Source organism: Leuciscus leuciscus (genome assembly GCF_965113295.1).
Source record: "Leuciscus leuciscus genome assembly, chromosome: 6".
In the NCBI taxonomy this organism is placed as follows: Eukaryota; Metazoa; Chordata; class Actinopteri; order Cypriniformes; family Leuciscidae; genus Leuciscus; species Leuciscus leuciscus.
The window spans coordinates 14,504,294-14,521,958 of record NC_138730.1 but is presented as its reverse complement, the minus strand read 5'-3'; the positions used below and the strand labels follow the sequence as shown (position 1 = coordinate 14,521,958).

Below are 17,665 nucleotides of genomic sequence, written 5' to 3'. Positions count from 1 at the left end.
TGTTATTGCTGATGCGCTCTCTCGATTTCGATTTCAGACTTTCAGACAGCTGTGCCCCTCAGCCAACCCGGATCCTTCAACCTGCCCTCCGTTAGCAAACATAATACTAAATTAAACGACCTGCTTACGTCAGCTAGACATTACATTTCTAAAGGCGTCGCTCCCTCTACACTTAAAGCCTATACGTCTGCATGGTCCGCATTTCTAATGTTTTGTTTCTCCTTCCAAATTTCAGTTTTTCCTATCCTAATTTCGACCGTTTGCTCCTTTCTCGTCTTTAATTTTGAAAATCGCAATCTTAAAATTTCTTCTATTCGCAGACTCCTTGCCGGCATTCAATTCTACGCTAAATATTATAATCCTAATTTTCAAAGCCTTTTTTCTGAATCATCCGTTCGATTACTACTTAAGGGGTTAACTAAATCTTCCAGCAAAATTACAGACAAACGTCTACCTATTACCCTGCCTTTATTGCAAAGATTAATTTTTTCTGTCTGCAATGGCCTTCTCTCTGCGTACCATAATATTCTTCTAGAGGCAGTGTTTTTATCTGCCTTCTACGGGTTTATGCGTCGAGGGGAATTTACTTCAGAAACTAATAAATTCGATCCTGCCCATGGCATTTCCTTTTCAGATCTACGCTTTGGACCTAAATTCTTCACACTCTTTCTTAAGCACTCCAAAACTGATGCTCAAGGTTCTGGCGTTACCTTAACATTCTCAAAAATCAATAATAATTTCTGTCCCTTCACAGCTATGGTTAAATTTCTTAAAATCCGGCCTAGAACTTCTAAATACGCACCGCTATTTATATTACCTAACGGAGCACCCCTTTCCAAGGCTTGTTTTAGAACTCACTTAACCACTGTTATCAAAAGCTGCAGTCTATCCCCCTCTCTCTATACCGGCCATTCATTCAGAATTGGGGCAGCTACTACAGCAGCTGAACGAGGAATGGGCAGATGGTCTTCCTCAGCATTTGAATCATACATCAGACCTGATTCAAAAACCATTCTTGAAGCTCAGCAAGCTCTCCAGTAACAAATCAGGTAAATTCCATGCAATTACTGGTGGTGGTGTTACTGGTGGTAACAGCCTTGCGTAAAAAAAAAAAAAAATGTCTGTGTGGTCTAACGAGGCCTGTCTATGTCTGGCCTAACGTGGCTATATCTGTGTGGTCTATCGAGGCCCGAATATGTATAGCCCAATGTTGCATTGTCTGTGTGGTCTATCGAGGCCTGGTATGTTTGGCCTAACGTGGCTATATCTGTGCGGTCTATCGAGGCCTGTCTATGCCTGGCCTAACGTGGCTATATCTGTATGGTCTATCGAGGCCCGAATATGTATAACCCAATGTTGCATTGTCTGTATGGTCTATCAAGGCCTGTTTACGTTTGGCCTACGTGACTATAACTGCGCGGCCTATTTAAAAAAAATAAAAAAATTAAAAAATTTATTAATTAAAATAATCAAATTAATTAATTAATTAAAATTACAATTTTAACTCAATTAAACATAGGCTCATGAGAATTAATCTAACGTTTATCATACAGATTATGGTAACTCTTTTTCTATCTTTCAGGAACCTCAGGATTCATAACTGGTGTGTATACTTTCGTCTACCAATTTTGGGGGGAAGGCTGGCCCCGTCCCGGTGGTTTCACAATCCACCTACTTTTGGGGGTCGGCTGCGCCCCTGCCTTCGTCTTCAGGCAGGAGATGCAGATTCCGCTACCCTCGGATTACGAACTATGGACGGGGCCTACGCCAAAGAACTTTATAATAACGCTTGCTGAGCTGTCAATAAATGTATGCTTCGTTACATCATTTTATCTCCCGAGTCTTTCTGGTAGAAATAAACAGGAAATGCATGATCAATGATGTAAACAGAATTCAATTCTGCTGTAATGCAGCTCAAGACAATAGTGTCATTATTCAGCTGAAGTCAGTTCATTGTTGATTCAGTTCAGTTCAATAACTGTGTAAAGTACATTATTAAAAATGAGTTCAATTCATCTATAAAGCAGCTCTGGGTAAAACGGTGATGTCGTCATCCAGCTCAGACTCAGTTCTCATCCATTAGTGTCAGTGCAGTCAAATCAATAATATTACTGAACTTAGCCAAATAAGGCAAAGTGGCAAGGAAACCAAACCCCAAAAAAAAAAAAAAAACTTGGGAAAATCTAGGCTCAATCGTGGGGCTAGTTCTCCTCTGACCAAATGAACAAACATGATGTGATTATGATTCCAGGCTGCATCACAAGTCAGATTGTGAAGTGATATCATTCAGAATATTTTATCCAGTTCCTTCGGCTTGAAGATCGCGGGTACATCATGCCGGCATATGACTACGTAGGGGGAACCATTTTACCAAGTTCTCAGGAAACAGTCGTGACTCTCTAGTTAATTTCTATAATGCATCATTAAGTGGTTAAGCAGCATCGTTGTACGGGAAACTAGAGCTATTGAGCCAAATGCAGCAGACAGGGAATCATGATTGTAATTTTTTTTTTTTTTTTTTTTTTTTACATGATTGTAAAATCCCTTCAGATTCTTAACCACTGTTAAACACATCTACTATAAAATAATGAATTATTTGCCGTTTAAATGTTTCTTGCACAAATATAAGCAGAATACTACTTTAGAATGGCTGTCAATTGAGAAAGATATTCTTTGGAACCAGATGGTACAGTTACATCATCTAACAGCAGAGGCTAAAAGGGCCGCGCTAACCAGCCACCGTTGAACCCTTGGCTGCTGAAGAGTTCTTTAGCATACTAATGTGTAAGAAAGAACTGTCATGCCTTGTTTACCCAAAAACTCATTCCTCTCTCAGTGGATCTGTTGGAGTTTGAATTAAAGGATTGTATTTTGATCTCCAGTCTAATTGCCTCTCTGTTACGGTGTGCCAGCTGAATAAACACTGTTCTTTTCCCATTCTTTTATTTTCCTTTTGTTTTATTTTATTTTTCAAATACTGTTCTGATCCTGATGTTCATTTAAAGTGGTGTGGCATGCTGAAATAATTGTATTATTGTTTATGTATAAATAAAAACTGTGGCACTAGAAAAATGTACTAAAATGCTATTTAAAGGAGAACTTGGTAACTTTTTTAACTTAATAAAACTGTCTAGAAATCATTTGGATGGTTAAACAACCTGTTCTGGTGATATTGGTGACTTTCCCCGCTCCCCCCAGCGTTCCCAGGCGGAAAACCAACCTTGCAACTTGCGCACTGCCGTCCCGGCAAAGTGAAATTGGAAGTCTCGTGAGAAGCGAGAACTAGAACGAGAACGAGCGCGAAACATAAATTGCTTTACGGCAATTCGACATAAACACACACGCATGTATGATGTATTACCAGATTACTCACCTCGGTAGACATAGCTCCACGCGATACAGTTGGCTTGCTCCGATCAAAACAAACGCACATGAGCAGAGGTAGAGAGGGGGAGGAGGCCGCCGCAAGTGAGTTTTTTACGACTGTGTTGTGAAATATACGCCCCCCCACAGCTGTAGGGGGAGCTCGTGGGGAAAACATGCGACAACAAAAGGGAAAATCAGCGAAGAAGTGACTAGAGTTCGCTAGAGTTACAGAGTTCTCCTTTAAAATCAGAAAAAGTCAAGTCAAGTCACCTTTATTTATATAGCACTTTTTACAATACAAATTGTTTCAAAGCAGCTTAAAAATAATGCAACAAAGTTTGTTTCCAGAAGAAAATAGCGTCACAGTCCAGCTTGATGGTTCATTTTTGTTTTAAAAAGTTATTAATTTAGTTTATATTTTATAGCCGCTCTGGAGAAAACAGTGATGTCATCGTCCAGCTCAGTTCAGTTCTCATACAATGGTGTCAGTGCAGGCAGATCAATAATATTGTTGAATATTAAATGTACAATATTAGGACTCTTTAGGTCAAACTGCATTGAAACGTACAGTTCTCTTGTGGACAGGAGCAGGGACGATCTGTTAAGGTTTTAAGTTCATCAGTTTTGGCTTGAGTCCGCCAAGCCACATTGACCTCTGTAGCATCCCTAGCAAGGTAGCGTCTGCTGCATGTCACCTGACCCAGATAAGAGATGCTAACTCCTGCTGCCTCTCTAACCTTCACATATTCTGAACACACACACTTGAAATAAACACACACACTTTCATAGTCCTTCAAGCTACATTACAACACCTGCAGCCTCCCTGGGGACTCCCCAACAGGACTGTCTGACCCCTTTTTCTCCTCTAAAGGGACGAGTTAATTCACGTATTGTTGTTGTTTTCATCCGCAGGAGATGTTCACACCTGAGTGTAAATTCAAGGAGTCTGTGTTTGAGAACTACTACGTTATCTACTCGTCCACCATGTACCGTCAACAGGAGTCGGGTCGAGCCTGGTTCCTGGGCCTCACCAAGGAGGGTCAGGTCATGAAAGGGAATCGAGTAAAGAAAACTAAGCCCTCCTCACACTTTGTACCAAGACCCATTGAAGGTAGGGTTTTTGCAAAAGTGTGTTTCCAGCATTCAAGAACCCTGTCATGTAATTCAGTACCAAAAGAAATATTAAAACGTGACCAAATGAAAAATAATGTGATAAGATTTATTATATACCCTGTGTAGATTGTATAGAGAGGGACTAAGGGTACTTTGCTATATTGACGAACTTGGAACTCCATTGGTTTCATATGCTTGCCTCATACGTCAGATCAAGATGCATTTAATTCTTTGCATGCATTTGTAAAAGTAGAAATTATTTTCATATATATTTATATTTGTATAGATTTTTTTGTGCATCTAACCACGCAAACCTAACCACTAATAATATATCAATATAAAACATGTAACAGGCAGATAAAAGTACAGGTATGTACTGCAAAAAACGGACAGTATATAATTTACAAACAACTCATGTTGCATTCCAAGTCTTCTGAAGCCATACTATATCTTTATGTGAGGAACAGAGTAAAAACCAGACAAATTGTATGTCACGAGACACACGAAAGCCAATGGCATTTCAAAATTAAAGCTGATGAATATGTTGTGTTTTGAGTCTTATAGCGGATTAAGATGTTGACTAACTTGTTCAATCTTGAACAATGACTGAAACTTTGTTTTACTGGCACTTCTCGTGTTTATAGCCTTCTTAAGAAGAATTGCTTGTTGTATTCCTCAACTGTAAGTCACTTTGGATAAAAGCATCTGCTAAATGAATAAATGTAAATCTAAATTATCATTTTTGGGTCTGTTCCTCTCACATCTTTATTTTTTTTCTGTGTCTTTATTGATGCCTGAGGTTTCTCATTGAAAGTAATCCCTAATGAAAAATAAATATACCAAAATATATTTAAAATACATTTATTTCATGCTAAGTGTACATATTTATGTAGCCTACTTAATATAAATACCATGCAATTGTACTTTTGGTATACTAAATTGATGTACTTAAAGTCTGCTATAGGAACAACTAATTTTGCAAATTAAATAATTAAATAACTTTAGTTGTCCGGAAATAGTGCTGAGGTTCAACTAAAGCTATACTTAAGTATATTTGATTATGCTAAAATGGAACTATTGAAAGTATACTTTAGGTACACTTTAAATATCTTGCATTTAAAGACTGATAGTATACAGAGATCAAACTACTAATAGTGATATTAAAACACATTAAGGCCTAGTAATTAAGAGATGTGCATTGTGCTATAAAGAAATACTCCAAATAAAGTTTAATTATAATATTTATATTAGTATAAAGCGTAATGTCAAGTAAATATGTTAATGTTTTTTTGTACTATACTTAGTATGAAATAAATGCATTTTAAATACAGTTTGGTATAGTATTTTTTAGCTAGGAAAGTTGGAAAATGGAGTTCCAAGTTTATCTATATAGCGATGTCTATATAGATGAACCTTTAGTATAATAATAATAATAATAGTAGTGATGCTTCAGTTTTTGACACTTTGGCAGTAAGTACGGGTGAAAAGTGGGTGTTACATACCAGAATGGAGCCAGATGGTTTGAGACAAGGGGCAAAAAACTAAGAGGGCTAGAAAAATGCCAGAAAGAAAAATTATTATGCAAAAAAGTTACGCAACAAGACAAACCATTTTTTCTTTGGAATTACATGCACTGATGAATCGCACACAGCAATACCAACATCATATATAAAGCAAGCAAATATGTTCAGATTTGATTTCATTTTCACTTTAACCTTTAATATTCATGCATTTTTTAAATAAAAATAAAAAATGTACAATGCAAAGCTAAAAAGTATGTCAGACTATAGACTGTCTCATTACTCATAATGAGTAATTATGTCAAAAGTAATGGGTATTAATCTCTTGATGTGTTTGTATATTGCAGTTTGCATGTATAGAGAGCCTTCACTGCATGAGATTGAAGAGAAGCAACGCTCCAGGAAAAGCTCAGGAACCCCAACGATGAACGGAGGTAAAGCGGTCAACCAGGACTCCACATAGCAGGGCTTAAACACAGGAGGCAGAGCAGCCCCTTCCCCTCGCCCTCTCCCTCGCCTCCAACCACGGGGATCTACAACAAGATGACAAACTGAACTCTTGCCTGAGAAAACTTCTAGAAGAACACAGAGGGGGGGGGGGGGGGGGAGAAAAAATTAATATTCCAAACAGGAGTTGAACTCACATTTTATGCAAAAAAAAAAAGTTCAATGGGCAGTCATTTGGTTCAAAACAATAGTAATATTCTTTGTTTGGGGTTTATGCTGAGAGAAATGAGCTTTAAAACGTTCTCATGTGTTCATTTTCATGTGAATGCTCTTCATGCTTTACTTTCATCAAGAAAAATGAGAACTTTTCTCTCTTTGCTCTATGCTCATTGCTATTGATTCTGTTTGTGGATATTATACAGATTTGAGCAAGGTTTTCTGCTTTCTTTTATTTATTTATTTTTCCCTTTTTTTATTATAATTTTTTTTAATTATTATTATTACCCAAGTGGCGAATGCACTTTGTGACTCCAGATTGCTGGAATGTCAGGAGGGTGAATGTAGAATGTATGCTCAGTTACTTCAGAAGCTTTTGAGGGTGGTCTTGGATCGTTTCGTTGCCTATTCATTTTGGTATATCCATGCAACACTTTCTTCAAAAATCTTGCCCGCCTTGGCGCACATACGTCCAGCACAGGTACACTGTATGTGTGTATGTTTGTGTGTGCGTGGCACTGCTCACCATCTCTAAACTGCGACTTGGTTTCAGCTGGAGTGCGACGCTCTTTATTACGATGGACAGCTAAGCTTTAGATGGAAAGTAGGCGATTTCCTGTGAATTATTCTCAAATTTCCTTGCACCCAAGCAAACTTAAGTATTATATTTAGCTCAAAGTATGACAAGCAACTCAGGAAGCTCTAGTCTTAGAAGTGTGACCCTGACACCAGCCCTGTCCAGTAAAAAAAAAGCACAAAGAAGGCCAGTTTATTGCCCCTTTACGGGTTTGGAAGTCGGTCTGGACAGGGTGGGTGGATTGTGGACTATAGGAGGAGCCTGGCATTCATAAGTCTTCCAGTATAAATGGCATGAGAGCTGTGCCCAAGTATGCAGCAACAAAATGCAGACTTAAACGCATGAGTCCTCAGAAAAGTGTGTTTATAGTTAAGTGAGAAATTGTCAAATGAATAACATGTATGTGACAAAGAGTGTAAAAAACAGACACCCAATGCAAAGATTGTCCAGATCAAATGAGTTTCCAGACAAGAAAACACTGTAATGAGAGTGTGTCCTTTCGCTGTGTACAAACAGAACTCTTTATTTTTCATGTTTGCAGATGTTTTCACCTAAATGAAACACTATCATATATGCATTATGAATAATGAGATGTATAAAATATGCATTGATATTATAAAGCAGAATGAAATTAGGATTGTTTAAGAATAAAAGTATGATATTTAAAGCTTTCACCCCTGTGTCACTGCATAGCTTATTTTCCAATGATTCTCTTGAGCAACTTTACTCAAGTAAGTACATTACAGTAAGTGCATTTAATGTAGCACAGAGGCAGAATAAATGCATTTACACAGGTATAATAATGTTATGATAAAGCTATAATAAATGGTTTAAACATTTAAATTCTGATTGGCACTTCCCACAAACAGGGTACAAAATTTGCCTGAAATTATTCTTCAAACAGTAAAATGGACATGAAATGTCAGTAAAATGGTCATTTTATTTTTATACAGTACTTTTATTTTTATTTTGTAATAAATTATTTTTTATTTCATTTTTATACAGTATTCAGTATTTTACTGACATTTTATGGTCAGTAAAATTGACATGATTAACTTCAAAATGTGCCTGTCAAATTAAATAATGTACAGGCTTTTTATTTTATTTTGAAATTATAAGAGGTTTGAATGTGTAGACTTGGAATTAAGCCTTTTTCCCCGTTATTATTTGATTCACGGAACCAGACACCAGTTATCTTGCCAAGAAAAATCTTTATTCGTCAGCATAGGAGAGAAACTTGAGAAGATGTTGTATTCGGGCCAGGTCTATGTGTTCCCGATGTTTCTCTTCTGTAGTACAGTAAGATTGAGCTTATATACACCACTGAGCGACTTTCAACTTCCTTGTAAGGTAGAAAAACATTTTGCTTATGTTTAAAAATGGAACGTATACCTCATGCTTACACATGGTACAATCCACTTTCCATTTTAAGAAACTATTTCTCAGTGTATACACAGTGGTACATTTGTATCAGTTGAAAAACATTCCTTTCCTTGTAAAGAACATGCCAATTGTACACATTTAATGGATCATCATCATTGGAACATCTCTGCTCAGTGAACGTTGCATTGCACACATTCCTCTAAGCAAAATATATAACTCTCCCAGCTCCCCTCTTTGTGTCTAAAATATGATCCTTAAACAAATGTGCCCATGCAATCTAACTCATTCAATTTAAACTTCATAAGATAATACAACTGATTATGAAATAATAATAATACAGATACATAATATTAAATAATGAAATTATATTAAAAGATTACATTTTAGTCTTCAGTATAGAAGCTTATTTCCGCCACAGAATGAAAAATAAAAAAGGTATGACTTTTTATCTCACAATTAAGACTTTTTATCTCAGAATTGTGAGATATAAACTCAATTGCGAGAAATAAACTCGAAATTCTGACTTTCTCAGAATTGCATGTTTATATCTTGCAATTCTGACTTTATAACACGCAATTGCGACTTTATATCACGCAATTGCGACTTTATATCTCGCAATTCTGACTTTATAACACGCAATTGCGACTTTATTTCACGCATTTGAGACTTTATATCACGCAATTGCGAGTTTATATCACGCAATTCTGACTTTATATCACGCAATTTTGAGTTTATATCTCGCAATTCTGACTTTATATCATGCAATTGTGAGTTTATATCTCGCAATTCTGACTTTATAACATGCAATTGTGAGTTTATATCTTAAAATTCTGATTTTATAACACCAATTGCGAATTTATATCACGCAATTCTGACTTTATAACACAAATTGCAAGTTTATATCACGTAATTCTGACTTTATATCACGCAGTTGTGACTTTATATCTTGCAATTGATCGATAAAAAGTCACAATTATCAATTTTATCAATTATCTTTAATTATATTAAATGTTTTATTCTGTGGCGTAAACAAGCTTCCATAAGTTTGCCATCAAACCTTTGTTTATCATTTTTGTGATATGGTATTTTCCAGCAATAAACATAAACATTTCTGCCTAATGTTTTTGGGGCTATAGCAGGTTTGAGACCAAATGTTGATTTATAGTTGCTCAGAAGCTTATTTTCATGTATCCCCCCCCCGGTTACGGCTGACCTAATCTATTCAGCCTAACATTGAATTATAGAAGTCTATAATGTGTTATGTGTATGCTAGGCCAAAGAGATGTGTTTTTAGTCTAGATTTGAACTGACAGAGTGTGTCTGCTTCCCGGACAATGTTAGGAAGATTGTTCCAAAGTTTTGATGCTAAATAGGAAAAGGATAGAATACTGTCAGCAGTCGTTTTTGATATTCTAGGTATTGTCAACTGGCATGTGGAAAATTTTCCACATCGCAATAGAGATCGCAATAGACGTGAAGGACTATAATGCGTTAAGGGCTCGCTCAAGTACTGGGGAGCTAAACCATTTAGTGCTTTGTAAGTAATCAGCAATATTTTAAAGTTTATTCAATGTTTAATAGGGAGCCAATGCAGTGTTGACAGACCCAGGCTAATATGGTCATAATTCCTGGTTCTGGTTAGAACTCGAGCTGCTGCATTTTGGACCAGCTGTAGTTTGTTTATTAAGCGTGCAGGGCAACCACCCATAATAGCATTTATAATAACATTAAAAATTATAAAAACATTATAAAAAAAAAAAAACATTAGCATAACATAATAACATTATTACAATAATCTAGCCTTGATGTCATGAACGCATGAACTAATTGTTCGACGTAATTTAGATATATTTTTAAGATGAAAAAATGCAGTTTTAAAGATGCTAGACGTGACTTTCAAATGAAAGATTGGTATCAAAGAGCACACCCAGGTTCCTAACCGATGATGAGGACTTGACAGAGCAGCCATCAAGTTAGACAGTATTCTAGATTATTACGTGAGGACGTTTTTTGTCCAATAATTCAGAATTAAGTAGTAGGAAGTTGCTAGTCATCCAGTTTTTATATCATCTAAGCATTCCGTTAATTTTGTGAACTGGTACGTTTTGTCAGGGTGTGAAGAAATATAGAGCTGCGTATCATCAGCATAACAGTGAAAACTAATGCCATGCTTCCTAATGATATCTCCCAAGAGTAGCATGTACAGAGTGAACAGCAACGGTCCTAGTACTGAGCCTTGTGGTACACCATACTGAACTTGTGATCGATAAGACATCTCTTCATTTACTGCTACAAACTGATAACGGTCAGATAAGTATGATTTAAACCATGCTAATGCAATTCCACTTATGCCAACATAATTTTCGAGTCTATTTAAAAGAATGTTGTGGTCGATAGTGTCAAATGCAGCACTAACATCGAGTAACACTAATAGAGAGATACAACCACGATCGGATGATAAGAGCAAATCATTTGTGACTCTAATGAGAGCTGTCTCAGTACGGTGCGGTCTAAATCCTGATTGAAAATCCTCGCAGATATCAACATTGTTGAAAATATTGCCTTTTCTAATATCTTTGACAGAAAAGGTAGATTCGAGATCGGCCTGTAATCGACTAATACTGTAGGATCAAGTTGTGTTTTTTTAACAAGTGGTTTAATCATAGCCAGCTTAAAAGTTTTTGGTACGTATCCTAATGACAAAGATGAATTAATGATATTAAGAAGAGGATCTATGACCTATGGAAGCATCTCTTTCAGTAGCTTAGTCGGTATAGGGTCTAACATGTTGTTGATTTAGATGATTTAACGAGTTTAGACAATTCTTCCTCTACTATAGCAATGAATGAATCAAATTTTTCCTTAGGGACACTACAATGCACCGTCTAATGCGATACTGTAGTAGACGGTTACATAGTTATAATTTTCTCCCTGATATTATCAATCTTATAAGTGAAGAAGTTCATAAAGTCATTACTGCTGTGCTGCTTGGAAACTGCTGGGCTTGAAGCTTTATGTTTCGTTAGTTTAGCCACTGTTTCAAATAAATACCTAGGGTTTAGGGTATTTTCTTCTAATAGGGTTGAAAAATAAGCAGATCTAGCAGCTTTTAAGGCCTCTCTGTATGCAATCTAGCTCTCTTTTCATGCAAAATACCTCCAGTTTTGTTTTCTTCCAGTTGCGCTCCATTTTTCTTGCTGCTCTCTTAAGGGCCTGCGTGTGCTCATTGTACCACGGCATTGGACTATTTTCTTTAATCTTCTTTGTGCGCAACGGAGCAACTGTGTCTAAAGTGCTGGAAAAGAGAGAGTTAAAAGTTTCTGTCGCAATATCGAGTGATTCTAAGCTATCTGAAGTAAACGAAGAGAGGTGAATCAGAGATACGTGCATAAATAATTTAGTACGGCTTTTAATGTGGCATTATGTCTCTAGACAGAATCTGAAGTTGGCACATAGTCTCCTCAGAGCTTAACTCCTTGTTACAAAATTCAAATGACTGATAATGATTTATCTGATTTGCAGGCAAGTCCAGGTAAATCATATCAGCCTGAAAGTTAAAACACTCACTTGACATTTTAGGATTGCACTTCTCTGGGCTTAATTCTACTCGTTGTCATGGAAACAGACTTTCCCTACTGTCTGTAAGGAGAATGAAGAGGAGGAGATGGAGGGGGAGGAGGGCTGCAGAGGATTTATTATTTTCTTTTTCTGGAGAACAGATTGAGATTGTGTTTGAGATTGTTTCTCTCTTTGTCTTTTTAAAAGTCACATACATATGGTAACATAGCAGTGATGTACAATTACAAGTCTCTGATGAGTGTGTGTGTGTGTGTGTGTGTGTGTGTGTGTGTGTGTGGGGGGGGGGGGGGGGGGGGGGTGGGTGTGGGTGTGTGTGTGTGTGTGTGTGTGTGTGTGTGTGTGTGTGTGTGTGTGTGTGTGTGTGTGTGTTGTTGTTGTTGTTGTTGTTGTGTTAAAGATACTGAGAGGAAGGAAATCATTACCAGTAGACAGCTAGAAGAAGCACCTTCATTAGGCTTTAAGAATTAAAAATTCCCTTATCAAGGACATTTATAAAATTGATGAGTACCAAACCCCAACTAACATTTCATGTCATCTGTCTCTCTCTTTTTTGAATTTAGTCGTGTAAACTTCTCACAGAATTCCGTAAACAGTCTTTGACAGTCTTTGACATTTTTGATCCATAATACCTGTGAGTAACGTAACTGCAAAGCCACGCTGAGCCAAGTTGAACTGGTTCTGTCAGTGCCATAGTAACATAGGATCCTGTATACCCTAAAGCCAATGACTTGTGTGAAAAACTGCCTGCCTGTAAATCCCCTCCTTTCTTGAAGAATATTGATTTGATTAAATCTACTGCAGCTGTAAACATTCACTCTGCTATTCCATTCTGTCATTCTCGCATTGATCCGCCATCTTTCTCGGTTTTATTTTAGCACTCATCTTAACTGATTCTGGTTAGAGATTTTAATCTTAAGAGATTGATTGGTTTTGGGGCAATCAATGGGGCAGGACAGCCCTTGCAGACCTGGAACATCAAGTTCTTCATTAAGAAATAATTGGTCTTCTTTCAATGAACATGATTGGCCTTGTCTCTTAGATCTTCAATCCAATAGAGCATCAAAGATTTGATTATGTTGGATTAGTTTTTTTATTTTATTTTTTTTATTTTTATAAAGCCATAATAATGAGCTGCTGGTAGAATTCATTAGAAATAACATGATGAAAAACATGAAATTATTTTTCATGAAATGTTTTTAGCTTTTTAAAATAGCTTTTGGATTATGGAGAACTGTGACGTTTTATCTGTTTCAAACAAACACAAACAGCTATACCAGGGGTGCCCAATCCTCCTCCTGCCGATCGACTGTCCTGCACAGTTCATCTCCAACCCTAATCAAACACAACTGAAGCAACAAATTAAGGTCTTCAGGATCACTTGAAAATTAAAGGCAGGTGTGTTTGATTAGGGTTGGAGATGAACTGTGCAGGACAGTCGATCGGCAGGAGCAGGGTTGGGCACCCCTGAGCTATACAAACAAATGTAAACTATCATTACTTTTCTTTATATTTGACAACAGTCATACTGACACCATTAGATGTGCAAATCTGCTGCAATTCAGTTGTCAGTTGTTAAATAGTATTAAAAATAATAATTTCTTAATTATTCAACAAACTAGCATTAATTTGAACCCTTTCCACATTTTAACAATGGAAAGATCATGTGGGCATCGGTACACAACCCTAACAGATTTTTTTTTTATATATATATATATATATATTTCCATGATCAATATATTACATGGTGTAAATATACTGAAAAATATATTAAATACATTGCATTCATATAATGTGTTATATATTACAATATATTGAATAATACATAAGGAATTGCCACTTCTCATATATTGAAAAATATATTTACAATATACTGTATTTACACTGTAAAAGGTCATTAGATGAGTTCGAAAACATGTATCTATTTATTAAACTGCAAATACTTTGCACATGTCAAACTTAACAGAATATATATATATATATATATATATATATATATATATATATATACAGTACTGTGCAAAAGTCTTAGGCGTGTTAATTAACCCCTATTATAAGATATAATTATTTATATCTTTTGCTGTAGTGTGTCAGTAGGAAATATCAGTTTACATTTCCAAACCATTTTGCCATTCATTTTAATAATCCAGAGGAATCTGACAACAGCCAGGATGATCTGATCTCACCATCATCGAGTCCATCTGTGATTGCATGAAGAAACAGAAAAAACTGAGACAGACTAAATCCAGAAGAACTGCGGGAACGTCTCCGAGATGCTTGAAGAAACTGGGGTTTTGCACAGTACTGTGTGTATATATATATATATATATATATATATATATATATATATATATATATATATATATATATATATAATTTTTTTTTTTTTTTTTTTTTTTTTTTACAATGCAATAGATTATTGCATTTTAAATAAAGTAACATCCAGCATATTCTCAATGGTTCTGGATCTTCTCCTGGACTGAAGTACAGGCTCTACTCTTCAACACAATGGGGACCCCCAAAACTCAGAAACCCTTTAAATCCTTAAATCCCAACAGAATATTAAACACTAACAGATCTCTCAAGATCTCAGCAGAGGGTTAAACAACAAAGACAGCATTACCAGCTTCACTTGTAAACTAATCAGATTGACTTTATGTCATACGTCTACAGAAGTTCTTATTTAAAATGAACAGGTTTAGATGTTGATCATTTATTTAAAATAATACAATTTAAGTCCATGATGGAGATCCGTGTTTGCTTTAGGAGGGCAGTTTCACTCTTCACTGTCTGCTGTGTTTTAGGACACTGTCTTTATGGTTAAAAAGAGCCAAGAAAAATGCTGGATATGATCTGATGGGTATTTGTTGATGATGTTACTGATCTCATCCTAAATTGTATTGGTGTACAAAAGTATTTTCAGATTATAAAATTAGAAACCCTACAAAATAATAATAAATTCATGAAAAACTCAAGAGTCAAGAGCCCAACTAAAGCAAACACTGATCTCCATAATGGTGACTGTAAAGTTATATATTTTTCTATAAATTATCAACATCTAAACCTCTGTTAATTTTCATCAAGACCTTTTGTATGACAGAAATAAAGTCGATCTGGTTAGTAACAAGTGAAGCTGGTAATGCTGTTTTTGTTGTTTAACCCTTGAGAGATCTATAAGTGTTTAATGTTCTTTTGGGATTTAAAGGGTTTCTGTTGTCTGAGTTTTGTGGGTCACCATTGTTTTGAAGAGAAGAGTCAGTGCTTTAGTCCAGCAGAAGACCAAGAAACATTGATTATATGTTGCATGTTGCTTTATTTAAAATACAGAGATCTATTGCAGTCATTTCTATTAACTTTATATGTTGATGTTTTTTTTATTATTATTTTTCAGTTAAGTTTCTTTTTAATAAATACAATTTAATCCACACTGTCAATCATTGTCCTGACACTCTTTATATGTTTTTATAGTAGAAACTTATGACTTTGAGTAAAACATCCAGTTTAAGGCAATCATTTTCCATGTTTTGATATACTCAACTAATTACATTTTACAGAGTAAATATGTGAATACATTTTTCAATATATGAAAAGTGGCAATTCCTTATGCATTATTCAATATATTGTAATATATAACACATTATATTAACACAATATATCATTTCATGTATATACAGTATTTCAGTATATTTACACCATATAATATATTGATCATAAATATATGGAAATATATTTTCGTTCCGTAAGGGAATGCAAGCTGGAATCGACTTTACATGAGTCCCACATCTCATAACACCAAGAGTCTGGAGCATGTTCACAACAGAAATTATGTACTTTAGCCTAATCCATAAATACATTTTTGCAATGATGCACTCTTATTTTAAGCTATACAAGTTGAATCCAAGTTTAGCAAATAAATAAAGTAAATAAATAAAACTTGGGATCATCCACCTCTGCAAAACCCTCTAGCACTGAAGGTTAGTATTGCAATTTATCTCCTGCTCGTCTCAACAGCTCAAGAGCAAAGCAAATTGATCCATTACCCATTCTGCAAGAACAACGTCTGTGTCCTTCCTAAGAGGAATTGCCTTATTGAAAGGCATTTTCTATATTTTGCTTCATGCAGGCATTTTTGACTTAACAGAATGTCTTGCCCTGTGAGTTTAACTAAGACTCTAAAACTATGTTTGTGTAATGCAATAAATTGTGAAACAGTGGAGTGACTCAAATCATACTGAAAAAGCTGTAATAAACCAAACAATTTTAAGAATGATAAACATTTAAAGGGCTGTCAAAAACAGCCTACATAAGCTATAGAAGATAATTTTAAGTAGATTTACCTCCTCTGCTATAGTAAAGTTGGTAACACTTTATAATGAGGCTCAGTTTGTTAACATCAGTTAACAAATTAGATAGAATGAGCTAACAATGAACAATTTGTTACACTAACACTGTAATTTGCTCTGGCCTCCTTCATGTTCGCCAGAGTGATGAGATACTTATTGGTCTGTCCTCACTCAGTGGCTGGCTGTCTAAGTGGTGTCCGCAAAATTATATAGGGTTCATAGACAATTGGAAAAGTTTTTGGGGCAGACCTGACCTGTTGAAAAGAGATGGTATTTATCCCTTCTGAGATGGTGCCGCTCTTCTCTCTAGTAATATGACACATAGTCTTAGAGCTCAAACATGAATTGGGGCTCAGGTCAGGAAGCAGACCGACTGGCTAAACCGAACGTCTGTTAGCTGTCTCACGTCACCAAGGTCAGATAAATCCCATCACATAGAGGCTCTTTCACCTAGATATCATCATGTAGAGACTGTGTTTGTTCCCCGAATTAGGACATACAAAAAACTCCCAAACCCATTTAAGGGTAAAAATTTAATCGATGTTCAACAAATAAAAAATAGATATAATACGGATGAACAAATGATAAAGCTTGGGTTACTGAATATTAGATCCCTTACTTCAAAAGCACTTATTGTTAATGATATGATTACAGATTATAACCTAGACGTGTTGTGTCTGACAGAAACCTGGTTAAAAACAGGCAATTACATTACTTTAAATGAGTCCCCCCTCCAAGATTACTGTTATAAAATGAGCCACGTCTGAAAGGAAAAGGGGCTGGTGTTGCTGTAATATATAGTAATATCTTCAGAATTACTGAGAAGTCTAGTTTCAAATATAATTCTTTTGAAGTGTTGGTGCTTAATGTAACACTATCTAGAGTAAATGATAAATCGTGCTTGACATTTGTGCTAGCTACTGTATAGAGGCCACCAGGGCACCATACAGACTTTATCAAAGAATTTGCTGATTTATTATCGGTCCTATATACTGTATATAGTCCTAATTGTTGGTGATTTTAATATACATATACATAACGAAAAAGACACATTGGGATTGGCATTTAGAGAGATTCTGAACTATATTGGTGTTAGACAACACGTGTCAGGACCCACTCATTGT

General features: G+C 35.8%; 1 protein-coding gene across 5 annotated transcripts in view; it reads left to right on the top strand.

Moving 5' to 3' along the window:
• The window catches only part of fgf12a (fibroblast growth factor 12a), a 105,559-nt gene extending 97,646 nt beyond the window's left edge, over positions 1–7,913 (top strand). For all 5 annotated transcript variants that reach the window (XM_082174110.1, XM_082174108.1, XM_082174107.1 and 2 more), the window contains 2 exons: positions 4,279–4,477; positions 6,347–7,913. In XM_082174110.1, the coding sequence (XP_082030236.1) occupies positions 4,279–4,477; positions 6,347–6,462 (315 nt within the window). In that variant the 3' untranslated portion in view covers positions 6,463–7,913. The remainder of the gene's footprint in view (positions 1–4,278; positions 4,478–6,346) is intronic.
• The last annotated feature ends 9,752 nt before the right edge of the window (positions 7,914–17,665 follow it).